This window comes from Phodopus roborovskii, unplaced genomic scaffold (assembly GCF_943737965.1).
Source record: "Phodopus roborovskii unplaced genomic scaffold, PHOROB, whole genome shotgun sequence".
Lineage (NCBI taxonomy): Eukaryota > Metazoa > Chordata > Mammalia > Rodentia > Cricetidae > Phodopus > Phodopus roborovskii.
Genome location: NW_026126480.1, coordinates 21,420,944 through 21,448,127, shown reverse-complemented (window position 1 = coordinate 21,448,127; position 27,184 = coordinate 21,420,944). Strand labels below are relative to the sequence as shown.

Below are 27,184 nucleotides of genomic sequence, written 5' to 3'. Positions count from 1 at the left end.
TTCGTGTAAAAGAGTTTTTAATATCAAAGGCTCAACCAATCAACTAAATAAGTAATTACAGTGAGTGCATAACTTGTTTCTTTTTAAATAGTTTTAAAATAATTGTTGGGAGAGTGTGTGTATATCTGTGTGTGTTTACATGCATATTTTTGAAGTACCCAAAGAAGCCAGGAGAAGGTGTCAGATCCCCTGAAGTTGTGTGCTGCCTGGCATGGATGGGTGCTGCGGATGGAACCCGCAGAAATTCTGGAACAGATCTTAACTACTAAGCTATCTCTCCAGCCCAATTAATTTCTTTGTGAGATAGGATCTTGCTATGCCATAGCCAAATCCAGTCTTAAACTCCTGCCTCAGCCTCTCCAGTGCTGTGGGTTATGGTTGTGTACAGATATGTAACTTTCAAAGCAGAAGCTGAACCAGGCAGGGTAGTGGCCTAAGAAGGCTTTGTTGGGTGGGAGGGTGGGATTCTGCATAGTCTGTCATGTTTCTGCTTGCTCTGTAAACTGAGATACTAACTGCTTAGCTGTTTCTAGACAGTCTCTTTAAGGGTATTGTGTAACCTTGGGAGAAAAGGACTGCTATTCCTCCACGGCAGAAGGTGATGCACTCCAGCATAAAAAAATTTTATTCTCTAAGCTTGCAGTTCCTCTGGTGTTATATAAACTCATGCAACAGGTGACATTTCCCTAATGTGTGCATGCGGCTTAGGGAGCCAGAAGACTGTCACAGACATCAAACTTCTGTGCAGCTGGCATCAAATCTTTTGTCTCCCACCCCAAAGTCTTGTGAAAAACAGGAAGGAAAGCAGAGGAGACTCTTTGCATTCTTGATGGTTTTCCTGGAAGAGGTGGTGGTTACCTCGTATTTGCAACAAAGTCTGGGAATTAGTTACAAGGAAAAGGGACTTTTCTTGCTGGCACATTGCTTGTTCAAAGTCAAGAAGAGATGCAGATATAAGTGTTAGCATTCAGGCATCTGTACTGGCCTGTCCTTGGAGTTCTGACAGGATACACCCTCACTAAGAGCACCACCTGTGCTTATTCACTATGTTTCCTTTTAAAAGGGCCCTGACCATCCCCTATCCTCCTTTTCTCTCTCTCTCTCTCTCTCTCTCTCTCTCTCTCTCTCTCTCTCTCTCTCTCTCTCTGTCTGTCTCTCTGTCTCTCTGTCTCTCTGTCTCTCTCTGTCTGCTCCCGTTTTTGTCCTTCTTTCTTCTCTCCTGCTGATCCTGTCTCCGGAAACCTGTCTCCCCCCTCACCTTTCCCCTTTTTATGATTCCTCTCTCTGATTTAAAAACAACAAAAAATACCAAACAAACAAACAAAAAAACCCCTCTGCTTGAATCCTGTGTCATGGCCTCTTTCTCTCAAGTGCTGCTTTTCTTAAATTATAACAATAAGAGCTGGGAGACTCTCTTTTAGAATACCAGAGTGTGGTAGGAACAGCAGCTGAAGCTGGGAAAGGGTGGGGATTAGGTCAGGAGACTTGGAGAATCCAGCCAAGGAGTCAGGAGACATGCTGAATTAGGAGACATGCTGAGTTAGGCATGTTCTGTGTCTGCAAGCCTATACTGCATACATAAGCTACCACGTGATCCCCAAAACAGGGAGCCAGGAGGACACAGTGTGGATGGCAGAGGCATCTCAGAGTTACAGCTTTGCCAAAGCTCAAAACCCAAGCCTCTTTGGACTTCAAACAGAGTCTGTGTCCTGCAAGAGCCTTGCTTTGGGCCTAGAAGTCTGGAACATTTTACTTAAAAGTGGAATATAGGCCAGATAAGCCACACTAATTGCACCTAAAATCTGGTTAGCCTGATGCCATCGACTGTAGAACAAGCTGAGTTCTGAGCTCTTGGGACTTGTAGGGGACAAGCAGTGTCTTGTGCAGGCGTGTGGCTGGCTGTCTTCTGCCTTGGGAACTTGGGGATTCTTCAAGGCACTGGCCCAGGGACCTTTACATCCTGTTTCTCAGATATGTGGTGCCTTGCCTTTCTTTGCCCTTAGTGTTTGTTGTTCTGAAAACCTCACAAAGCTCGTGAGCTCACCTTTAAAAATAATATCATAAATGTAATAATAGCAAGGTCTGCGTGCTCCCCCATGAGCCCTCATTCAGTCACTGTGTCTCAGAAGGCTATCAGATTTAGAAGCCCCTCCCCAAACCCAGCCATTTGTGAGCCAGGGAAAAACCCTGGCTGTTGTGAGGTGTTCCTGGTGGTTATAATGGCAATGAGAGTTCTACATAATGAAAGCAGATGCTGCCTGCTGTGTGCCAGGTGCTTTGTGAGGGGTCATTAGCACCCCCCTTACCATCTGCATGACAGCCACCATAAGGGGACACTCACTAACCCCAGATGGTGAAGCTGAGACACAGAAACAATCTAAGCTCATAGGTGGCAGCGTCAGTACTAACAAGAGAGATAGACATTGAGGTCTTACTGACTCAAAAATTCTGAAAACATGTATTTTTCTTTAGTGGGATCTTTTGTTTGTTTGCTTCTGTCTTTTAATGACATGAGCTCATGCAGCCCAAGTTAGCCTCAAACTTGCTATATAGCTGAGGATGACATGATGGTTTTGGTTCTTCAGTAGTAGTGGTGGAGACAAGCAGCTCTCAGGTCTCAGGGTCTCCCTGACCAGCCAGCCTAGCTAAAATGGTAAGCTGCAGGTTCACCGAGGGACACTGCTCAAAAAATAAAGTGAAGAATGATGAAGAAAGAGCTCTGATGTCAGTCTTTGAACTCTACATGCACTCACATATACAACATACACCACACACACACACCAAACACACTTAAAAACAAAACAAAACAAAACAAAACAAAAAACCCCAAAACCCTCTATTCTTGTGGGAATATACTCAGCAGTGGAATTCCCAGTTTATAAGGTCTTTTTTCTTTTTTAAAAATGAGCATAGATGTTTTGCCTACATGTATGTCTATGTACCACTTTCCTGTCTTGTGCCCGAGGCAACCAGAAGAGGACATTGATTCCCTGGAACTGGAGTTACAGAGAGTTTAAGCTGCTGTGTGGATGCTGGGAATCTCACCTGGGCCCTTTGGAAGAGTAGCCAGTACTCTAACCACTGAACCATCTCTTTGGCCCCTCCCAGGGCTTTCGGTTTGGGGCTTCTTGAACAGCTGCCATATTGCCTCCCACAGTAACTGTGGTTTCACATTCTATCCACTATAAACTATTCTTCCCTCTCTCAAGTCTCATGATTGTAGGCACTGGGAGATGTGTACCAGGACCTAATTTAAAAGATTATCTTGGTGTTTATGGTGTTACCTTAACATTCTGGAGGTTGCCAGGAAGATTGCAAGTTTGAATCCAATCTCAGGTACATAATGAACTCTGTCTCAAAAACAGCAGCAGCAGCAGCAGCAACAACAACAAAACACATAAAAGCCAAACCCAAATAACTCCTGGTCCCTTTTGCCCTCATATGGGGCAGTACCCAGGTTTTGGGTCTCCCGGGAGGTTTTGTGGTGTCAATGATGTTTTGAGTCCCATCAGCAGTGGCTTCTTGGAAGATGGGCCTAGAGCCAATGGAGGCCTCATTTATGTCTGCTCTTCCTTCAGAGTGGGATGCAGGATCAGTGGAAGGGAATGGTTGGGATAGGATGGACAAGGCAGATGCTATATTTAATGCCCTTGGGTGATGACAGTGGACAAGCCTGGCTGGTGTCCTACATCCGTCAGAAAACTGCTTCTCTGGTCACCTCCTCACAAAGGAAGGAAATGATGGATGGGGACCAAGTCACAGATCTCACTAGCCTTGCTGTCACTGTCCTTTTTACCTCCACATCACAGAGGAAAAGGAGCGAGACCCTTAGGTGCATTTCAGAATAGCACACTCTGTGGAATTTGGAGCATGAACTACTGTGGGTCAGAAGCCTGCTGTGCGGCCTTCATCCCTCCCCTCTGAGGAGTGTCAGGTCCTGCTCTGTGGGAAGGAGCAGGTCATGACTGCCTGAGAAGGGTGTTGAAGCAGGAAGCAGCGAGCCGGCCCAGTGGCACATGCCTGTGATTCTAGTCAGAGGTTGGAGAGCTTGAGGCAGAAGGATCAGGAGTTAGAGGATAGCCTGGGCAACATAGCAAACGCTCCTCCAAAATAATAAGATGTGGAATAAATGTAAATTTTCACTTTTGACTTAATTTCTCAGCCCCTGGGGGTAGGCAGACAGTAGATTACAAAGGATGTGTGATAAAGCAAGAATGGTATTTATTTTGCTGTAAGGTCATGGTTGCTCTGATGTGGTGCCTATGAGTTTCTAAGAGGTGACAGTGGCCAAGGCGCTAGACCAAACAGATGTAAAATATTTGTGTGCAGACCAGTCCTGTGCCAAAGAAAATGGAGCATTTCATGGGGTCTGGCAGGTATAAATTGTAGAACTCACAGGGCCTGTTGGGCTCACTTAAAGTTCTTTAAGGATTGGGGAGCTGTGAATGTGACTCAGTTGGTAGACGGCTTACCAAGCATGCACAAAGCCCTGGGGTTCAATCCTCAGCACTGTTAGGAACCAGGTGAGGTGGTGCATGTGTACAATCCTAGCAGTGTGCTCGTGTGTGTTTGTGTGTGTGTGTGTGTGTGTGTGTGTGTGTGTGTAGTTCAAGGCTGTCCTTGGCTGCATAGCAAACTTGAAGCCAGCCTGTGTTGTTCTAGACCCTGCCCCCAAACAAAGCAAACAAAAGAAAGATGTAATGCAAGCACTTGGCAAAGATCTCTGTCATACCCCCGCCCTAATGTAGACATTACTAATATATTGCAGAGTAATTTCCTTAGGAGCCCAGATAGTTCAGCACTTAAGCTAAGATAACACTACAAGCAGCTGCTGACAGGGAGCTGAACTCACTTCTTATCCCATTTTGAGGGCAAACATCCCATTTAGAGATGAGGTATAGAGATGGTGTGTGTGTGTGTGTGTGTGTGTGTGTGTGTGTGTGTGTGTGTGTGTGTGCATTTTCTTTAGAACCCAAAGTGATCAGGCCTGGGACCTCATTTCAGGTTAGTTCAGGTTTGGATAAACCTGGAGTTTCCTGTTACAGAGAGTAAGTCTAGCACTGAGAATTAAGTGGCAAGGAAGGAGGGGTGGATGCTAATGAGGGAGATATTGAAGACTGAGTGGGGCGCATTTTGGGAGTTCTGGCTGGTGAAAGCAGAAGTTTATAAAGTACAGATGAGAGCATTTTCTGGAAGGTTCTGAGTCCCAGGAAGTCAGGTGGCTTCATTAGCTGTGTATTACCTCTGGGTCTGTGCTTGGAATGGAGTGGACACCCAGTAGTGAATGAACACATATAGTAGATGAATTAGGAAATGTAAACAGAACAAACAGAAGAGTTCTTGAAGACAAGAGCCAGAACAGAGTGTATGAAGTGGTGCGCACACGTGTGTGTGTGTGTGTGTGTGTGTGTGTGTGTGTGTTGGTGGGGGAAGGGGTACATGTGCCTATGTTGTCCATACATGGAGGCCAGAGATTGACATCAGGTGGTGCCTATTCTCTATCATTTTCCATGTTACTTTTTGGGACAGGATCTCTCACTGAACCTGAAATCTGCCTGTTCAGCTACACTAGCTGGCTGGAGAGCCTCAGGCTCCACCTGTCACTGTCCCCCACCCCCAGCCCTGGGGTTACAGGTTCACACCACCATTCCTGGTTTTTATATGGGTGCTGGGGAGTCAAACTCAGTTCTCCAAGCTTGTGTTGTGAGCACTTTACCCACCAAGCATCTCTCCAGCTTTGTGAATGATTTTTATTTATTAGAAAACTGAGTGTTTTTTTCTGGCCTGTACTCATTCCTCTATATTTGAAAGCATCCATGTTTGCCAGGTAGTGCCCCTTCAGGCTGTACATACCCTGTTTTCCAATCTTTGTAACACTGTCCAATCTTTGTGACACAGGTATTGTTTTGGGGAAAGGCACTGGAGTTGGGTGAAGTTAAATATCAAAAGCTACAAGAGAGGATTAAATGGTAGGACCAGGATTTTAAAAAATAAATATGGGCCATTTCAATTAAAAATTATGTATTTCTGATATTAAAAGCCTCAGGCACTTGCAGCTGTAATTTTGGAAGTTCCTCAACCCTTCTGCCACCTGGTTGCAATGCGTGTCATTTAGATCCTGCCTCACTGGTTGGCCCCCACTCCCTCCTCTGCTGGAAATAGAAGACAAATTCACAAAGGACAACCTGAGACAACATGCACAGTGACTGAGCCCTCCCCAGGGATGGATCATAGGAGAAGTAAACTGTGCTCTCTCACATATCTCTGTTGTTCTTTGTGTATGAGTATATGTTCCTGTGTGCACACACATGCACATATGTGTGTGCATGCATGTAAAGGCCAAAGGTCATTACTGGGTGTTTCCTCAATCACTCCCTTTTTTTGGAGACAGATTTGTCACTGAACTGGAGGCTCACAGATTGGCCAGTGAACCCCAGGAATCTTTCTGTCTCTGCCCTAATGACTTGAGGATCCAAACTCAGGTCCACATGCCTGAAGAGCAAGTACTATGCTGACTGAACCATTGTTTGTCTTTCTCTTAGTCTCAGCCACTGAGGCAGGGCACTTTTCAGAGAGGGGTGTACAGTGCCAGGGGACCACATTGCAACAACGGGATGTGGAAAGGACTGCCATGGGAGATCAGCCTGGATTTTCCAGTCTCATCAGTTAGGCCCTCTAAGAAGAGGAGTCGGGCCTAGGAAGCAGAATGCAGGGGCATTCAAGTTCAAAGACAGAGGCAAACTAGTGCCCCATACTTGGGATCCCTGGGGCTAAGATGAGTAGAGATCCTGTCCTTCCCCAGCCTGGGAGCAGGAGGATGTTGGCTCAGGTCCCTCCCAGCATCATTTGCTTCTCCCATTGTTTTCAGGGTCCCTGTCCTTGGAGACCTTCTTCCCCAGGGAGGACACGAATCTTGCAATAGAAGGGCCAAGCCCAAGACCACAGTCAGTTCAGTGCCTCCTATGTAGGACAATCTCTCTGCCTCCTACAACTGCTGGGATTTAGAAAGTGAGAACAAAGAAATAGGACTCATTTTCTTGGGCACCTACTATGTGCCAGCCTGTTTGCCCTAACTCCAGCCAACTGCCTAAGTGGTAAAGTAAATCAGGCATTTAGGGTTTGGGCAGGTCCCTGGGTGTGCCCTGGGCCATCTGCACGAGGCTTTCCCCTTGGAGGCAAAGCACCCATGTTCCTACCAGCCCCTGAGGGTGAAGCAGAGACTCAGCGACTTCTGACCAAAATGAAGTCAGGCAAGTTTTTCCACCACAGATGCATATTAAAACTTTTTCCAGGCTCATTAACATGCATGGCTTAAGTTGAAAAGTCTAGAAATTCCAGAAGCCCCCTTTGTGCCTTGCTGTGGAATAATTTTGTAGGTAGATGCAGAGAGAGGAAAAATAATTATGGAGAGGAAAGCTGGATGGGCCTTGAAGCTCTCCAGAGGCCTGAGGTGATGCTTTCTTCTGCACAAAGCAAAGAAACTTTGGTTTTGTTCTGAGTAGCTTTGAATTTTATTCATCTTTTCCCGCTTCTCTTTTCAAGGGAGCTGAAGAAATTCTTTATGATGTATTTTTTAAACATTTATTTATTTTTATGTGTATGTGTATATGTAGTGGTGTGTGCCAGTGTGTGTGTATGTAATCAGAGGACAATTTACACAAATTTGTTCTCTCTGTCCATCATGTGGGTCCTGGAGGTTGAACTCAGGTCAGCAGGCTTGGCAGCAAGCACCTTTAACCTGTAGAGCCATCCTGCCCTGTGGTATGTTTCTGAAGGATGATGACACAGAAGCAGAGGTTCTGGATTGTGGGTACCCACGAGCATCACCCTCCCAACCTACTCAGAAAAAGAGTATGTCTCTGTTTCCACCCACTTTTTGTTTATTTGTTTTTGAGACAGGGTTTCTCACTGAACTTGAAGCTTACCGGTTCTGCTTGGCTGGTTGGGATCCAGGGATCCATCTGACTCAGCCTCTCCAGTGCTGCCATTGCAGGCATGCCCCGCCACACCCAGTTTTATATGTGATTGCTGGAGATCAAACTTAGGTTCTCACATTGGCACATGGGGAGCGCTGTCCCCAAGGAGCCATCTCCACAGCCTTTCTTAACTTTTAAATTATTTCCTCCAATCCTGACTCACTTGAGTGGAGACCACCAGTCACATATAACCGGGTACCAATGCCATCACACATATTTTGTGCTTTCTTAGTGCTGTTACAGGAATCTCCCTTTTCATAGGCTGGCCTTGAACTAGTTATGAATCCAAGGATAATCCTTTAAACTCCCAACCCTCTGACTGCCCCCTCTTCAGGGCTTGTTGCCACTTTCAAACAGCACTTGAGCTCAACCCTACTTCAGAAGGAAGAACTGTCACTGGACTTTACTATCCAGTATACATGTAAGCCAAAAACACTGCAACCCTGTTAACCCTAGTTAGGTGGGGTCATCCTTGCTTGTAATCTCATTGGCCCTTATTGACCTACATGCAGTGTTCTGAGAAGGGTCCCCAGGCTCCAGCCAACTGCCAAAAAGCCCATACCACAAAAACGTCAAGCAAGACTTCTGTTTTTATGTTTGGGGTTTTTTTGAGATAGGGTTTTGCTATATAGCCCAGGATAGCCTCAAAATTGTGGCATTCTCCTGTCTTGGCCTCCAAAGAGCTGATATCACATGTATTAGGAGCTATACTGGATAGAGACTTCTATTGTATTGCATTGTTTGAGTTTCACTCTGCCTCATTTGGCATGGAACTCTCAGCGATCCTCCTGCCTCAGTGATCAGCTCCCCAACTACTGGGATTATAGACAAGTATCACCACACCTGGTTCTTTGTGCCAGTCTTTGAGGGTAACTGCAGACCAGGTAAGTGAAGAATACTAGATGCATGAGCTGAAATCTAGATCCTGGGGAGGTCAGAGAATCAGGAAGGGCAGCAGGTTGGGAACTGACCCTGTGACCTATGTCAAGAGCTGAGTTTGGATTCCAGGCCATGGCTGGTTGTGGAGGCAGGTGGTGTCCTCAGAATGGAGGTCTGAAGAGACTCTGCTTTGATGAACTTTGTTGCAGGCCAAGTCCCTTGAACTGGGTGGACCCATAGCCTGGACATCCCTGGGCCTTTTGTGAAGTAAACTCAGACCTTATGTGCAGCCAGAAAGCCAGGACCTTAATTTGCAGAAGCAGGAATGTGAGGGTTCCATCTCTGTTGCTCCGGTCTGGTATTAGTCATAAGGATGCAAGGCTGTCCCTCTGCTGGATGAGTGAGGATTAAAGCCACAGGAGGTCAAATGGTTGACCCACACTTTATGGGGTTTAGGACTTGGAATACTTAGGGTAGACAGCTCCTCAGCTCTAGAACCACAGCCTTCCCCCACCCCACACACATACTTCCTGGACACTGGGGGGGAAGTGCTGTTTTTTTCCACTCGAGTCCTCCTTGTCACATCAATTTCTTACACAGCATTGCAGATGTAGGCTGTTATTGAGGCTGGGAAGGCGGCTGTCTCCTCCAATTATGTGCTGATTGAATTAGCCCAATGCTAAGCCTTCTCTAGGGTCATCAGCCCTCGACTTTCAGAACAATTATGTTCAGGGACATGCATAATTAGGCTTGTGTTTTTAGAGGCTGACTGGTGCTGCAGGAGGGGGTTGTGGGTAAAGGGGTGGCCAGTGGATGGAGGTCAACATCTTTTTGCTGGTTTACTTGACCTGAGGAGAGTGAGGGCCCTCTCTGAGAATGGTAACCCTTACTGCTGAGCTGAAACTGTAGAGTTGGTAGTCTTCCATCCCCAGAGCCATATAAACTAGGCCCAGTGACATTGTGAGTTATCCACCAGACTACTCGGACACAGGTTCAAGGCAGTAAAAAGTCTTTACCAGCTGGCTGGCTGGCTACTACACTGGGTGGTCAGCTGTCTGGTGGCAATACTGAGTGTTCCAGAGCGGGTCTCAGTCTTATGAGTTTCTCAGGGTGAGCTTTTAAGAACACACACACACACACACAGACACACACCCTGGATTGACATTCCTCAGTTAGCAAGAACAGTTAGCCAGAAGCAGAACTACAGAAGCCAAAAGACAAGGTTAGTACATTTAGGGACTTAATCTGAACTGTGAACTTTGATGGATTAGGTCTTTGTTCTTGTTTTGGTGGATATTGCTGTGTATTGGGTTCTGAGGCCTGACTGGTACTTCCAACATAGTGTCAGTGTGCTAAGGTCTGGAGGCCTGTTTTAGGAGGTAGAGGCAGGAGGACCAGAAGTTCAAGGTCATTCTTGACTAACCAGTGAGTCTGAGATCAGTTTAGGATACCGGAGGCCCTGCCTCAGAACAATCTCTCTGTTACACGTGTGGAAACCCCCTTTTATGCCTGAATCTGAGAACCCCAGTCAGAGCCCCTCCCCCCAAACCTTGTCCCTGGAAAGAACTGGCCCCAAAAGAGTCCCTTTGGGAGGGTCAGGTGAGCATTGCCTGTCCTTCCCTGTTTCTCTCTGGTACTCAACACCTTCTTTAGGGACCCAGGGCTGGATTTAGTTACTGGGAACCCAGCAAGAACTTGGCTCTTTGCCATTTCTGAACCTACCTGATCACATATGACTCTGAGTTGTGCTGGGCCTTGCAGGCTGGAATTCATCATTCATAGCACTGAATCCCAGAGAGGGCCCTGAACAGATGCAGCAGCATGAGAGAGCCTGAGAAGGCCTGACCTGGCTCACCTCTGCTCCACTGATGTAAGGGAGGATGAGTGGGGCTTGCTGTGGGTGGCGGTGCAGACATTGAGAGCCTAGGGCAGTGAGGGCTTCTCCTTAGCATCATTTGCCTCTTTGTCCCAGGGTGTCAGTTGATCGTCATCATAACAAAAAATAACTCTAAAGGAAGAAGTGTGTTTTGGCTCATAGTTTCCATCTTTGGTGAGTTGTTTCCGGGGACTGTGAAGCAGAACTCAAGGCAAGGAACACATATGTGATAGCACAGGGCTGCTCACATCATGGCCAGAGGGAAGCAGGAAGGGAGGAGAGGAGGGAGCGGGAGGGAGGAAGGAGGAAGAAAGGGAGAGGGACTGGCAATCAGTGGGCTAGATTGAGGATCAGGAAGAAGCTTCATTTAGAGCAGATCTCGGCCCCGTTCTTCAGAGGAAGTACTGAACAGGAGGACTCAGACTTAAAGAATGTTATTCCTGGAAGTGGGGTGGGAATGGGGGGAATGGGGGGGTTGGGAATGGGGATGGGGGGTAAGACTTCTTGGCGAGGCAGTGGGACCAGGTTCTGATGTGGGTTGCTAGCTGTTCTGTAGTACATGCCCTTCCCACCTCGGGATCTGTGGCTGATGGAAGGAGGCTGTGAGGGGAGTCCAGGTGTAGGCTGATCATTGGGACAGGGTATACTCCTTACCTCAGGGTGTGGAGCCAAGTCCAGGATGGTAAGTGACTCTCACTGGGGTGGGGATTGATTGTCACCCTCCTCTTCCTCCGGTTGGAAAATGTGGGGGAGGGAGAATTGGCAGGCCACCCACCCAGACTTTTGCAGATGCTAGCAGTTCAATAATAACTGGCATGGGCCCCAAACTCCTGCCCAGACTTTTCCACAGGGCTGTCTTTATAGTAGGGACCAGGCCAGAGTCCTGGGTGAGGTTGCCTCAAAACTGTGAGTTGGTAGACAGCTTGCAGCCCCACCTCTGGGAAAGACTGAAGGCACTCCACTGTGTTGGAGACAGATGTGCAGGTTTTTGTTACAGGCTTCTTTCTACATCTGGCTTCATTCTGAGGCCAAAAAAGGACTCTTAGCAGTGGGGGAAGACTGACCTGGAGGCCTCTGCATACCCACCCAGTCCACACAGATGTTCACACCACACACACACACACACACACACACACACACACACACACACACACACACACCCTAGAATTTGCTAATGTAGAAATCAACTGGAGGCCACCACCATTCTCCTGGGCACCTCAAACCAAGGCCAGTCTAGAAGAGCCTGCCCTCTTGCATCCAGTAGAGAAGACACCAACTCCTGGAGAGCTCTGGAAAACTCATTGGCTCACATTGTCACCTCCTGCCCCTTACCTGCCTTTGGCCCCTGTGTCTGCCCTAGTCTCCAAAGCCCTAGTACAGCCCTGCCGCTTACCTGTGACCTTGACAAGAGGCTGCCAATTTTACTGCCTCAGTTTCCTTGTATGTAAAGTAGAGCTTCTCTGCTCCACGTGGGAGAGAAAGTAGTAAGGGTGATGGGTACGAGGTGACCAACAGCTGGTGTGAGGCTGGTGGGTGAGAGGTGACGGTGGGCACAGAGTTTCTTACCCTCTGTTGCCTGCTTGTCATCTTTGGTCAGCTGACCAGTCTCGGGTCCTTTCTGCATTTCTGTGTCCTTGTCATCTTCTTTGGTGTCCTTGTCTGCTAACAGAGACCTCTGGGATGAAACCAGAGATGAGTTGTGGTGACAGACAGAGCCCTGGTGGCAGCCCCACATTGCTAGTCATTCAATAGAAGAAGTACTCATTTACTAGACTGAGGTCTGCCAGCCCCAAGTGAGGAGTCCTCGTGACACTTGAGTGGTGCTCCTGCCCTCATGGGCTCTGGAGATAGGGGCAGAGGTGAGAGGCCATGGTCTGTTAGTATACGATGACAATCACAGGGTGTTGTTAGCTTAGACACAGAGGTGGACAGTCAGAGATACCTTAGCTTTAGGTATGCAGTATTCCAATACTCACACCTGGAAGTTCTAATTAGTCAACTTTATAGTGTCTGTAACCCAGTCGAGGATTTTCCTCGGGAGTCCAGTTCACAGTCTCATTTGAATTAGTTGAGCTACAAGGACCTTATCTCTAGAACATGTTCTGAAGTATCCAGTGGGAGGGCGTCAACATAGATATTTGGGGCTGGGGAAGCAAATCCAAGATGAGGCACTAACATTTTATTTGTTGGTAATTATTGTGGGTACAGAGTGTGGGTGTTCATGGTATCCGTGTGGAGGTCAGAGGACAACTGTTCTCGCCTTCCTCCTTTACACAGACCCTGAGGATAGAAATTTAGACCATCAGCCTTGTGTGTGGGCACTTTTATGAGCTGAACTATTTTGCCGACCCCAAATGGGGTATTTTGAAACCATAAAGAGCAACAGACAGAGTGTAGTGGGATATTCACTTTGTCTCCTTCTGTGGCACTGACCACGCCCATTGGGGGGTGGAGCCATGGGCGGAAGTGACCTGTGGAAGGAGGTCGGAGGGGGCCAGGAAAGGCTGTCTCTTTCTGGTGTGACTCGGACAGGAGAGGATCGGGTTGAATTTCCTGGTGTTCATCTGTCTAGGTTGTAAGTTATTTCTCCCTGAATAAACATCTATTCGGCCTATTTGTTTATCCTGATCCTTATTTACCGCAATAACAGAGTGATCTCTTGAGAATCCGAGGGATTTGTGTTTAAATTTTTGCCTCCCACTATGACCTGGGGGCTCTGAGGCTTATTTTCCTCTCTGAAAAATGAAGCCCAAACAGTGAGAGTGTGCCACTGGCTCCAAATGACCTACCCTGGGCTTTTGACCTTTGTTTTCTAGGACCTCTTCGCTGATAAACTGTGAGCTTAATAGAGATGCCAAGTGAGTCCTATGTCATTTTCCAGTCTCAGGGTCTCATTAAGGCACTGGGGCAGTTTCCAGGCAGTCCTGGCTCAGACCACTGCTTTCAGGCATTCTGCCTGGTTTCCTAAATATAGCTCTCCACAACAAAGAAGGCCTCCTTGGAATGGCTGCAGCCCAAGACCAGCTTCTGGGATGTCTGTCAGGCTGAGGGAGGAGCAGGACAGACAGACAGGGCTTGGCTATAGCTGTACAGAAGCTGGAACCGTGTGCTGCCCCTGTCATTCCAGGCACCCAGGGCCTCTGGTGTTGGTTTCCTGGCTCAGCACTGGTGCGGGCAGGTGTTGCGGGGCTGAGGGATCAGGTAGAGGAAATGGGCTGGTACTGAAAGGAGGCCATGCTGAGATGAACACAGAGATGAGACACTTGTGGCAAGCTGGGCAGATCCTTCAAGGCCTTAAAACTGAGATGGGAATGTTGATACCAAAAAAGGAAAGCAAACAAACAACCACAACAAAACAGCTACCACCTAAAAGGGAGTAAAAGTTTATTTGGGAGCCAAATATGAGTGACATGGCCATGGCCAGGAACATACATTCTGTGTTTCTAAAGCGGTAATAATTTCATGAAAGTTATTTTTTTTTCTAGTAGCAGAAAGAAAAACAGTCATAAATCAAGGTACTTTAAAATATGTTGAAAGGTACAACAGATCAGTAGGTTCCTGCAAATTGGGGGAATACCTACTGTAGGCCTTGGTTATTATCTGATGACAGTCTTAGCCTGTGGGTTAAGAGAGGCTAAGAGTCAGTTAGTACAAAAAGATTTGCCTAACCTATAACATTCTGACTCCCCACTATCACTTAAGGTCTGGTCAGGGAAGCTATCTACCCCGTGGAGCCTTCATCACCGGTGTGACTTTTTTTTTCTCTCTCTCTATTCTGAGAACTGTAGCTCACAGGAATCTTAAGCATGTTCAGGGTATGAGAGGGAGCGGGTGCTGTGGTGAGGACTCAAGGCCTTGCTCTGCAGAGCGCTGTGTACTGTTGAGGTGGCTGCCTCTGGAGACCCCCTGCAGCGTAGGCACTCAGCTTATCATCTCACGCCTCCTGCTGGGCATCATGCCAAGGCCCAGGGCTCCTCAGGCTCCTGGGGCTCCTCACTCTGACCTTGGCCTTCAGCCTCTGCTTTGAGTGGCAATCTGCCTTCAGGTCTAGAGTCTGAGATAAGCCAGTGAGTCCACAGCCCTCAGAAACCAACGCCCTGTACCAAGAGTCCATGGCTGTAATAGGAAGCTCTATTTCTCAGCCATGTCAGCCTCTAACTCAGGTTAGAGGACCTGGTCTCTTGCTGCTGAGGGAACCTCTGGGTTGGCCTTTCTTCTTTTCCTTTGTTCCGTCCCATGGTTGAATTATGAATTTATTAAAGGCAGAGACCTCCCCCGTGGCTGCTGATACTTCTTCCTTCCCAAATGTTACCCCTCCCACTCTGTTCTATTGCTGTTAGGTTTCGGAAGAAATAGCAGCAGCATCCTGCAACCTGTGTATGGGAGGATATGGTGGGGTATCAGAAAGGGCAATTGTCTTTACAGCAGACACAGGCTCAGCCCCTTGACTTGAGAAAGTCTGTTTTCTTCCTGGTATATAAGCCAGAGTGGTAGCCTTCCTGACATTTCTAGCCTGCTGAGCTGAGCAAGTCAGGGGAACAAAGGTGCTCATCTGCTGAGCTGGGTAAGACCTGGGCTGTGCTGTCAGCTCCCTACTGAGCGAGCACACTGGCAGGTGAGGGGAAGGGACTTGCAGCTTCTGAGCTAGATGGGCAGGACTCCTGGGCCATGTGCAGGAGAGTAACATTAGGTCGTTTTTAGGGTGTCAGATGCAGGAGAGTAACATTAGGTCGTTTTTAGGGTGTCAGATGGTGGGATCTCCTTTGGCGTTTTGTTGAGAAATCGAAATAGACAATTTTCTGGCTGGTGAGCCCATAGCTTGCTTGGTGTGTGAGAGTGACACCTTCAGAAAGGGTCATAGGTGACTCTGTCTTCATGGCTTGGGAACTTTGCTTGATGAGCAGAACACAGTTTCAGCTCCCCCTGGTGGGGCCTTAGCTTAGTGCTGGGCCTGCTGCTGCCCCAAACCCAAGACGCCCATCTCTTCAGACTTGATGATTGGCCAGGAAACATTCAGACCTGGGTGGAGGACACCAGCTATTTCTCAGTAATAGCACTCGATAACAGTAAGAGCCATGGACTGTCTGCTGAGACACAGCTTGCACATGTTCAGGGTCACAGGTCCCCAGATACCCTAGGTACCCACTGGTACAGTTGCCTCAACTCACAGAGTGGAGCTGGGACTATCTCAGGCACTGAGGTCCACGCCTGATCCACTGTGCTTTGACATGTAGGGCTCCATACTGGGCTTCAGGATGGAGGATGCCCTGAGATGGGGATGAGGTAGGCCCCACTCTTCACAGAGATATTTCTAGAACGTTTGCCAGGGCTCTAGGACACCAGGCCTCCAAGAGCCCTCCTCATCTCTGATAACTGTATTTGGAGCCCTGAGCCCTCCGCTTAAGGGCTGTGGTGGAAAATAATCCATCTACCCTGCTTTAGCCATATTTTTTGCAGGATGCTATGTTTTTTCTGTACCACCATTTCCCAACATAGAAGTAGTAACCTCCAGCTGCCACTTGTTAGGAAGGTTCTGTCCTAGGGAGGGGGTTGATGAATGATATCCTTGCCTATTTTTCTTTCTCTCCTGCCCCATTCCTATGGCTGAGATTGACCGTGGGTCTGACTCTCAGATAGACAGATGTTCTTAGCTAAGCAGAGCTGGCAGACATAAGAAGGCTCTGGGCTGGGAGGGTGGGGTTCCAGCCATCCAACTTCTACTTTAAAGCCTCTTTGAAGCCTTGCCTCTTGACTGCTCCTTAGAAGCCAGGAGCCTGTGGAGGGCCCTCTGTGGGTGGGTCTGTGGCCTCCAGGGCCAGTACCAAGGGAGGTGGTCTCTGATATATTCCTAGGCATCAGGGGCTGTGTTGGGCCTGGCCTCCAGCCCTTCTTGAGCAGTCACATGGGGCCTGGAACTCATTAGCACCTTTTATTAAAACCATATGCTCTAGGTATGAGCAACTTTGAGTCCCCATGCTCCCTGCCCCGGGTGTGGGGGATGCTGAACACAGATGGTGATTGTGTGATAGACGTGGGCGGCTCAAGGCTCCCGGGGTCTTGAGAAGATAGGCCCCACGTGAACTGCAGGTGAGAGGTAGGTGACAAACACCAGCCCAGCCAGGTTTGGTGTGCCTGGAGCCAGCAGACACTTCTGGGTCAGTGGTTCATCCAAAACAGGGATGAACCTGGATTCTACCCTTGCAGGGCACTGCAGACCTACACCTCTACATTTTGCTGACAAAATTGTTCTTCTCACCCTCCCAGGAATGTATCATTGATGAGGACTGTGGGCCTACCAGGTACTGCCAGTTCTCCAGCTTCAAGTACACCTGCCAGCCTTGCCGGGACCAGCAGATGGTAAAGATACCAGTAGTCTTTGTTGTTGTGCCATGGGGAGAAGATTAGAAGCCCCAGGGGTTCTCAGCTCGACTGCTTACAAGAGCCTTTCAGTGATGGGAAGGGATCCCAGAGGGGCTGATTCCTGGAGTAACCAGGATGTCATTCCAGCAGACCTGCAGCCACTCCACCCCATGGCTAGCAAAGAGGGGGAGGGAGGAGAGAATGGGAGGCTCTGTATTGGTCCCTTCTTCTGGGACAATGAACAGCAGCAGACACAGTAGTGCACACATGCCATTCTGAGACAAGGAAAAGGCCACCTCTTTCCTTCTGGGCTGCTCCCCAGGTCCCTGAGCTTCCAGTCCGCTTAATACATGTGCAGAGAGAGAAAGAAGCCAGGGGGGGAGGCTGGAGGACTCTCCCTCAATGCGGGTTGTGCGAGAAACATGAGCCCAAACAAAGGAAACTTTCTGCTTCACCCATAAGGTCTTTTGGACAATGCCACAGGCTCATGAACTCTTGCCATTTGCTTTATTTTGACAGTAAAAAACAAAAACACAACAAGTTTGGAAAATAAAGGGTTCCTGAACCTTGCTCAGCTCCATCATGGCCAGGCAGCCTTCCAGGCCACCCCACATCATAGGGCACAGTCCTAGGGCCCCCTTGTTGCTCTTTGTCATTCCCTGTGGGTCTCTGAGTCCCCACTCCCAGCATGCTGCCCCCAGGCTGCGTCTTCCTGGCTCTGACTTGACTTAGCCGTTTATTAGAATGCTGTCACCCCCACCTGTGGCCTGAGCTGCCTTCCTTTCTACTGGGTCTGGTGAAAAAGGTACAAGATAAACTGCGCAGTGGTGGCACACACCTTTAATCCCAGCACTAGGGAGGCAGAGGCAGGTGGATCTCTGTGAGTTCAAGGCCAGCCTGGTCTTCAGAGCTAGTTCCAGGACAACCAAGGCTACACAAGGAAATCCTCTTTCAAACAACAACAACAACAAAACAGCAAACAGACCAACAAAGGGGTGAAAGATAGAGCCATAGGATAGAGGCACCAAAGATACACAGGCTGTCTTAGTAAAGTCTTTGACCTGGGTAGAAAACAGACATCCACTTTGTTCAGTGCATTTTCCCTGTGTTTTGACCCTTCTTGTGCCATAGCCATACTTCCAAAACTTCCTACTTCAATTTCCATTAATGAGAGCCATCTTTGATTGGGCCAAACAGGCTGGAGCACCATGCCATGCTGCCCAGGCTTCTGGGCTAGTAGCCCCTGGGCCTTGTATTTTTCTCTTTCCTATAGCTATGCACTCGAGACAGTGAGTGCTGTGGAGACCAGCTGTGTGTCTGGGGTTACTGCACCAAAAAGGCCACCAAAGGTAGCAACGGGACCATCTGTGACAACCAGAGGGATTGCCAGCCTGGCTTATGCTGTGCCTTCCAAAAAGGTGTGTGGATTCCCTGGTGGCTGCTGGGGAGATATGTCCCAATCTCTCAGGAGGGTCTGCGGGACCCTAGAATGCTACCCACACCTTTCCAGGGTTCTGCCTCCCTGCAGCTTCTTCAATGTTTTCACTGTGTGTTCAGTCCACAGCCTTCCCCTAGAGTAGGGAGTTTAGTGCCTGTTTTGTGTTTTTTTTTTTTTTTTTTTTTTTTCAGTTGTTGACTATACAAGTTAAGTTCTTTTAGGATGCATGAGTCTAGGACTGGAAGAGCTTCCCTAGATGGGTGTGATTCCAGAAGCACCTACCCCATCCCACGAAGGCACCATTGGCCTGGGTTCTTTGTGTGGATTCCCTTTTCAGTTCCCAGCACCTCTCCCGTGGACTGGTGCAGGCCTTCTCCTTTGCCAGGACTGTGTCTGAAAGCTCTCAGCTGCGCCCCCAGCTCCTCTTTCCCAACCCCTCACGGTTCCTTCCTGTACCTGCCACTTTAATGATTTTTGGAGGACAACATTCTAGAGGTTGCTCTTGTAGGACCCCCCCCCCCAGGTTCTGTTACCTCCCACCTTCAAGGCCTTGTCCACCCAAATCCTCTGTTCTCCTTATTGCTACTCGTCAGCCCAGCTCTTCCCACTATGCTGATCCAGGTCCCTACTGGCACTCTGCTCCTACTTGAGGGCCTTGGTTTCACCTTCATTTCCCTAGTGCTGTGACCTCCAAAACCCAGCCGCTCTCTTCAGGCAGATCCCTCAGTGGTTGGTTCATCCCAAATGTACACTGCCAATCTCATTCTTTCCACATCTTCAATTCTAACCTCACCTGGGCTTGAGGGAGGAGAGCAAGCCTGCGTCTGCTTCCATGCTTGTCCTCATGGTGACTCTTGGCTGGCCCCAGGCCTGCTGTTTCCTGTGTGCACATTCCTGCCCGTGGAGGGGGAGTTCTGTCATGACCCCACCAGCCAGCTGCTGGACCTCATCACCTGGGAACTGGAGCCTGAAGGTGCTTTGGACCGATGTCCCTGTGCCAGTGGACTCCTCTGCCAGCCTCACAGGTGAGGTCCCTTCTGTGACTGGGGGGCCGAAAGCAGGCAAAATGTCATCCAGGGGGATTCAGAAGCAGGTTTGGGAAGGAGATGTTGATTCAGTGTAGGGCAGGTGTGACTGAGGTGTCTCCTTGGTCACTAGGATGGAGGGGTCCAGTCAGCATCAGATTCTTAGACTGGGTCTCTGTTAGATAGTGATTGAAGTTTCCCAAGTAGGTGCCCTAGGAGTGGAGGGAATGAGCCCAGACCACACCATCGTAGTGGGAGAGGATGCTGATAGCCAAGACGGGTGGACCACCAGTATGGAAGGCAACTGTAGTGTTACAGGCTCATGAAACTGAAGCCTCAGGGCTGACAGGGCTCTTTCTACATCTTTCTGCCCTGCCCACACCTTCTTTTCTACCAGAACCAGGGGACATGAGGGAGGCAGGCAGAATTCCCCTCCCCTCTCCCACAGAGGCCCAGGGTTACCATGTATACAGCGGATATGGAGTTACATTGTGCCTTTGTTTGGAACCCAAATGGGCAGAGAGCTGAGGGGACTCTGTGTGGCAGTGAATTTCCAAGTCCTCACCATCAGGGCCTGCTCCTAGGCAGATAAGCCAATAGTTAGTCACAGAAGAGCAGGCCTATGACTGTCCCTTGAGGACATTGTCCCAGCTGGCTCCTAGTAAGATGTTAACAGGAAGCACCCTGACAGGAAGTAGTGAATTAGGAGTCCTGAAGGCCCACAGAGAGTACAGCCCACAGCTTCACTGGCAGCTGACATGCTCTAAGCCTGCAGGTAATAGAGAGAAACTTGACCAAACCTTGACCAAACTTCAACCCTCTTCTCCAGCCACAACCTGGTGTACGTGTGCAAACAAGCCTTCGTCAGTAGCCAAGACCAAAATGAGGAGAGTCTGCTGCCCAGGGAGGCCCCTGATGAGTATGAAGATGGTGGCTTCATAGGGGAGGTGCGCCATGAGCTGGAGGACCTGGAACGGAGCCTGGCCCAGGAGATGGCATTTGGGGAGTCCATCCCTGAGGAGTCATTGGGTAGGGAGTAGATTTACACCCAGGCCCAGCTGAGCTGCTGTTAGATGTGCAATAGAAATGGCTAATTTATTTCCCCAGGAGTGTCCTGTAGGTGTGGGGCTGACCAGGCATTCTCCACAGCTCCTTCCCAGTAGCTTTTCCTCTGGCTTGACAAGGTTCAGTACAGTACATTTGTTTCAGCTGTCCTGATGCTCTGGTGCTGGGAAAGACAGACATGGTGGATGAGGGCAGCCATGAGCCACCCCACACCATTGCCAGACATTCTGTTTTGTTCATGGAATGGAGATTTGTTTGAAGGGAGAAGATGGAAAGAGGTGGTTTGTCTATGATGGGTTTGGGGGACACACGGAGGAGGGTGCCTACCTTGCAAACATGGACCTGGCAAAATGCAGCCACTGCCTTTGTCCCATGGCCCTTTCATGGACCGAGGCCGGAGGCTGCACAGGAGCTATGCTGCTCTTGTGGCCTCCCACACATTCATCCTTACATCCTTTCAGCTCCTCCTACCTCAATGTCAGTATAGGCCTTCACACCCACACTGCACTCGCCACAGCCTGGGAGCAGAAGAGGGGGTTTCTCTCTAAGCCCAGTGCTCCGTCACTCACCCCATCACTGGCCTCAGCACCACCCACAGTTCTTCCAAAAGGAGGGGAGTGAAATCCTTTTTTTTTTTTACAGATTTGAGGCATGCCAGTCAGCATGTCCCTCTAAGGTTAGAAATAGCAGGGTGGAGGCCAGTGGTGTGGACATTGTCTCTGCCGTTTGCTTCAATAACTGAAAGTCAGAAAGTGGAGGGCCATTTGTGCAAATTAACTCAGAGGAAGGATACTTGGGTAATTGTAGGGCCAGGGTTAAAATGAAGTTTGCAAAGTCACTTAACAGCAACAGAAGGCCTTTCTCAATAGCACACAGGCTGTGTGAAGTATGGCTGTGATATCCAGACAGAAGGCTGGGCTGGGCATAAGGCCTCAGGTGCCAGGAACTGTTTCCATCCTGTGTTCACCTTGAGGTATTAAATTTTAAAGTTGCACACAGTTGTATAAGCATGCTTTCTTCTGACTTTAAATTATGTATAAACACGTGTGTTGTACTTAAAGATCATGCATAAATCACTTTGGATACTCTTTAATAAATCTTGATCTTTTTTCTTTGACTTTCAATAAATATAACCCCCCTTCATCCAGAACAATAAACAATCTAGTATAAAGAGACAAAAAAAAAAAAAAATATTTCCGTAGAAGCAGATTTTCCAGGCATCTGGAGTTCATCTCTTTTAGAATATGTTGGAACTCTTATCCGTGTCTGGATGGGAATTAGTTTTAAGAGAGAAAATACTTGCCTGCCTCCTGAAGGAACAAATGGAATATTCGAGTCTTCTCTTGGAGGCTTTCTGTAATCAAATACAGTTCCAGGCTTTTGTTAGCATTGTTACTCTAATGAAATATCTGAGGTGATTAATTTATATATTTAAAAATGTTTATTTTGGTTCATCATTTCAAGTTTCAGTCATGATGCTGTTGCTTTGAAACCGTGGAGAAGCAGCACATGGCAGAGGCATGTGATAGGGTCAAGCTGTTCCCTTCCTGGCTGAAAGGGGAAGAGAGGAGCATACAGTCTTGTTAAGGGTACAACCCTCCCCCAGGACTTGAAGCCTTCTCACAAGGTCCCACCCCTCAAGGGTAGAAGGCTCTGTCACATTGGTTTTGGTTACTCTTCTTCGTTCTGTGACCAAATGTTTGACGAGAAGCAACCTGAGGGATGAGGGTTCAGTTTGCAGCAGGGAAGGCACAGGGGAGAGAGTGGGACTGCTTCCTACAGGGGCCAGGAAGCAGAGAAAGGGCAATGCCAGGGTTGGCTCTCTCCTTCCCCCCTTTTTATTTATTCTGGGGCCCCAGGCCACGGGGTGGTGCCACCCACAATAAGGGCAAGTTTTTCTTCCTCCGCTGTAACTCTCTGGGAACTCCTTGCCTCATAGACACATGCAGAAGTGTCTCCTAAATGATTCAAAATCCATTTGGTTTCAAGACATGGAATTGCAATCTATGTCATAACTCTTCCATATAGAACTTTGTACCACTTAAAGCCTTTGATTCTCTAATCTGAAGATATCACAGTAAAGAAATGTGAACATTTAGAAAAACAATAAATGTAAGTACTTGATAAAGTCACCTATGTCTGGTATGGGCCCATTTGTCACTAAAACCTGTGCTGGCTAGGATTTGCTGTATTTTACCTGATATGCTGAAATCTTATGGTTTTGCCAACAAATATTAAGATTCAGATTAAATGAACAACATAGTGTTTTAAAAAACTTAGGTTGACAAAGCAGATTATTGTAGCCTCCCAATAGTGCCATGGGGAATAAGCCTTTAACAAATAGGTCTTTGGATAGGGGGATACTTTACCTGGTCCATAACAGGGTTATGACACATTAAGCTTTATAAGGGCTAGATTAATGAGGTCACAGTATATTTAGGCCAACAGGGCAACAGGCAATGACTGAATTCCATGAATTATTAACAGATGGAGAAATGGGGCTTCAAAAAGATGGATAGAGGAAGAAATCAGATGGAATGGCATCTAGGGTACTCTGATTATTTTACTATCAAATACAGAGGTGTTCTTTATTCAGTGTCAAAACTTACCAGGGCCACTTTAGCTCATGGATTTACCTGGCTATGCGTGGAGGACTTGCTCAGAGCCAGGGCTTAGGATGTGCCCAGGGGGTTCCCAGATGATAGTACCAGCTCTGAAATCATCACAGTAGAAGGCAGGACACAGCTAAACCAAGAGATGACAAAACAGTCAACCCTGTAAGAAGCCCCCTCAGAGTGCCACAGCAAAGTGCCTAGCTTGGAGGGCTGGTACAGAAATGGGTTATTGGGAGGGTGGCAGAGGGACCTGGGAGGGGGAGGGGATGGATGGGATTCTCAATGGATAGTGTGACTGGAAGCCTGAGGCAAGTGTGAGAAAATACTTAGAGATGAGGCTGAAAATTGTTTCATCAAAAACAAAGGAAAAAGCCTATTGGGTACCTATCATGTATCAGCCCATCTCAGTGGTGAATGAGGAAAAACTAGGGCCCCCATCCCAGATCTAACCACCCTGTGAGAGGCCCGAATGCTTAGCTGAGACCACACCTCACCACTGTTAATGGACCTTGGGAAGAGCTGAGCTGAATGCAGCTCTTAACTCCCTGCCTGCTCTTTTCTTGGATTTGGTTCCTGCCAGGGAAGTAGTGGCAGGAGCTGAAGGTCTGGCAAAGGACCAAGCTGCCAAGAAGGGATTTTCCCCCTTGCATGACAAGAAAACCAGAACATTAAAGAGCCCCCCTTCCCCACCAGTAGGTGCTCAAAATGAGATGTTTGGCTTCCAGGCCCTCTGGGGAAGCTGGGAACTGCCAGGCTAACTTCCTCCCCAGTCTTCAGCTAGCATTTGCTTCTTAGTTTCTGTTTGGCAGTCCTTGACTGATGGTCCCTGTATGACTTTTATTATTTCTGTGGCTGTGAATACCTGACAAGAACGACTTAAGGGAGAAAAAGCCTAGAATTGGAAGGGATCGTCCTATCAGGAAGCAGAATGCATGGGAAGTGGGGCAAACCTCAAGGCCCACCTCCAGCCTCACTTCCACCAGCAAGACTCCACCTCCCTGATGTTCCACAACCTTCTGAGGCAGGGTTCAAAGACAAGCAAGTGGTGATGGTGCTTGTTTGAATGAGAAATGTCTCTTATAGTCTTAGACGTCTCAACACTTGGTCCTCAGTAGGTGATGCTGTTTGGGGAGGTTTAGGTGATGCAATCTTAGAGGAAGTATGCCACTGGGGGCAGGCTTTCTTGTATCTCCACAAACTGGCTCTAAGCATGCTACCTAAGCAGTGTGAGTTTGAAAACAGTGTGCTCAAATATGGGGAAGTTGGGGTACTCAAAAGCAGAAAGGGATATTATCTTCCAGTAATTTGGGAGGGGGTGCCAGTGAATTCCCAGTTCTAATCAGGATCAACTCTCTGGGATGGTTAGTAGCAGTAGGCGGCAGGGGTGACATACCTCTCAAAATGCCTTTGCCTTCCTACCTTAATCCTATTGATAGCTGCACTTTCTAAATGATCACACACATCATGAATTCTTGAGCTAATCCAATGTTTTTGGTAGCTTCCAAAAGCCAACTTATAAAAAAAAAAAAAAGAACCCAGGTCTAGGAATGATGGCTGCCCCTGCATTGGTTGCCCTGAAGGAGCATATTTCAATTTCGCATGTACTCAGCTGAGCAGTTAATAGCCTCTTCTGAGTCAAGAACTCCTTTGCAAACTGGATACAAGTCACCTTCTAGCTGCTTAGAAAACACCATGCCTACCATTTTGCATTTGATTCCAGGATTCATGGTATTTTTTAAAAAAAGACTATTAGTGACCCAAGTATGGTTTTGTTTTTCAAAAACTGTATAGAACAGTCTGGATGGAATACTGATCCACACTACTGAACACTAGACTATTAACTTGCAAGTCATAGGTTCGAGAATTATGAGGTGTTTGATGCTGAGCAGAGATGAGACCAGAGGAACACTGACAATTCAATGGCAAAATCCTAGAACCTAGCAGAGGATATTCCTGCATTCCTGAGTCACAGGTCATGTACAGATCTACAACCCACTACACTGCTGTGATGCTGGGCTCTCAAGTAGCTCAGACAATTAGGTTGCCTTCTGCTTCTGACTTTGGGTGTGTTGCCATACTCTCATAGCATGGCTGGCCAACAGTGGCTCTCCTATTTTCTAGCTGGGGCCTGGGATCATCCAACTTCCTAATTGTAGCGTACTTTCCAAGGCATTAACATTCCAGTGTAGGCTCCTTCATTTCATCACAATTACTGTCCCTTACATATATCCCTCCTGTAGGCCTGTTAAATGGGGCATAGCCATGAAACCAGAGCTGTGGGTTTCTTGACTAGAATATTCTTTACCTTAGCCAGGGCCTCGGAAATACGACCACATAGTTCTGAAAGTCTGCACTTGGCTGACACAATTCATCCGCCCTAATAAAAGCTCTTCAAAACATGTGACCCCTAGAAAATGGTCACAATTCAATTCATGTGTCCTACTTCCAGTTCAGAGACAAGCTTCAGGTTCTACCAATTCTCTGAAGCCCAGAAGGGCTGCTCCCCACTTGAGCGACTTCACTGTGAAAAGTTCCCCGCTCCTTGCTTTCATTCACTCCCATGCACTGAGAAACTAGCTCTTAAGCTTTTCAATGAAGCATTTCCTCTATTTTTGGAGTGTGCAATAGGCCGGCATTGACTCATACACAGCAACAACAGACACAGAGCAGAAGGCACACACCAAGGGGAAGACAAATGGGAAGAATTGTGCCAGCCATTAAGGATATTATGCCAAACCAGAGGAAAGGCAAGCAAGTCCACTCTACCGACTTCTGCTTGTTAGACAGCCAGTCCTGGGGCCGGGTGATTGAATCCCAGGTCCCAAGATATTATGGAATATCTTAGTTACACTGAAACTAGAGTCAACACTTGCTAATATTCTCATTACTTCTTAGGAAGATAAAGAGTTAAAAATGTTTCTGAAGAACTTTACTATAAATACACTTCATCAGAGAATGAGATACTTATGCCACACAGGTAACAAAGTGCCACATTTAAAGACAACAAATTCATTCTGTACTCAGATTCATGCCCCCAGAAGTGTAAAGACCAAAGTAACACAGCAACATGAACAAATGTTTTATTGGCGTGTTCATTGTTGTAAACAGCATCTTGCATGAAAAAGTTTTACCAAAACCTTTTTATTGACTTTTATAAATTAGATAGTATTTCAAAGTTTATGTAGAATTGTGTTCTTTGAAGTTGTAGTTAGCAGAGCAGAAGCCTGCTGACTCCAGCACACTCTGCAATGAATCATGTGGCACCAAGTCTACACCAAGGCCCCAGAGAAACTTTATTCCATATTATGGGCAGATGGTTCCCCAAAGTTACACTATAGAACTACAAATTGACTCTTAAAAATTAAAATGGGACTTTACAAGCATTCTAGAAGACTCAAACTTGAAGCAATTCATTGAAAATAAATGTACAAAGAAAAGACTGAAGCTACTGAACAGAGAACCCTCATTAACTAGCAAATACATCCTATGGCGTCTCACTGAGGAGTACATGGGCAGACTGCTGAGCTTCAGTGTACACAAATGTACATGACAAATGACAGGCAAAGAACCATGGCAAACAGCTGAGCTGTAGCCAGGAGAACTCAACAGGACCCCTTTATTTACATGCTGAGTGAAGGAGTGAGACACTTTCTACATCCATAGCTTAAGTACAGTTGGTTCTAATCACAAACCTGCAGCAGCCATAGTGCACCTACTGGGAGTGGCCTAAGGGAAACAGATATTGGGCTGTTTCGCTAAGGTTCTTAATACTTTATAACAAACAAAAATAAAAACACACCTTCCTAATTCCTCTGTGGGCTATGCTGGTTCTAAGAACTCCTCCTTCAGCTCCTCTTTGCTGCTTTCCAAGAGTCAACACAGTTGCATTTGCTTCAGAACTGTCAATGAGGTAATGTGTGTATCAATGAAATAAACAGAAGATTCATTCA

The 27,184-nt window shown here is 47.6% G+C and overlaps 1 protein-coding gene across 1 annotated transcript in view; it reads left to right on the top strand.

The window, feature by feature from the left end:
* The window catches only part of Dkk3 (dickkopf WNT signaling pathway inhibitor 3), a 40,147-nt gene extending 17,396 nt beyond the window's left edge, over positions 1-22,751 (top strand). The window contains exons 5-8 of the mRNA XM_051192695.1: positions 16,996-17,088; positions 18,365-18,509; positions 19,398-19,554; positions 20,384-22,751. Of these exons, the coding sequence (XP_051048652.1) occupies positions 16,996-17,088; positions 18,365-18,509; positions 19,398-19,554; positions 20,384-20,594 (606 nt within the window). The 3' untranslated portion in view covers positions 20,595-22,751. The remainder of the gene's footprint in view (positions 1-16,995; positions 17,089-18,364; positions 18,510-19,397; positions 19,555-20,383) is intronic.
* Positions 22,752-27,184: the final 4,433 nt, after the last annotated feature.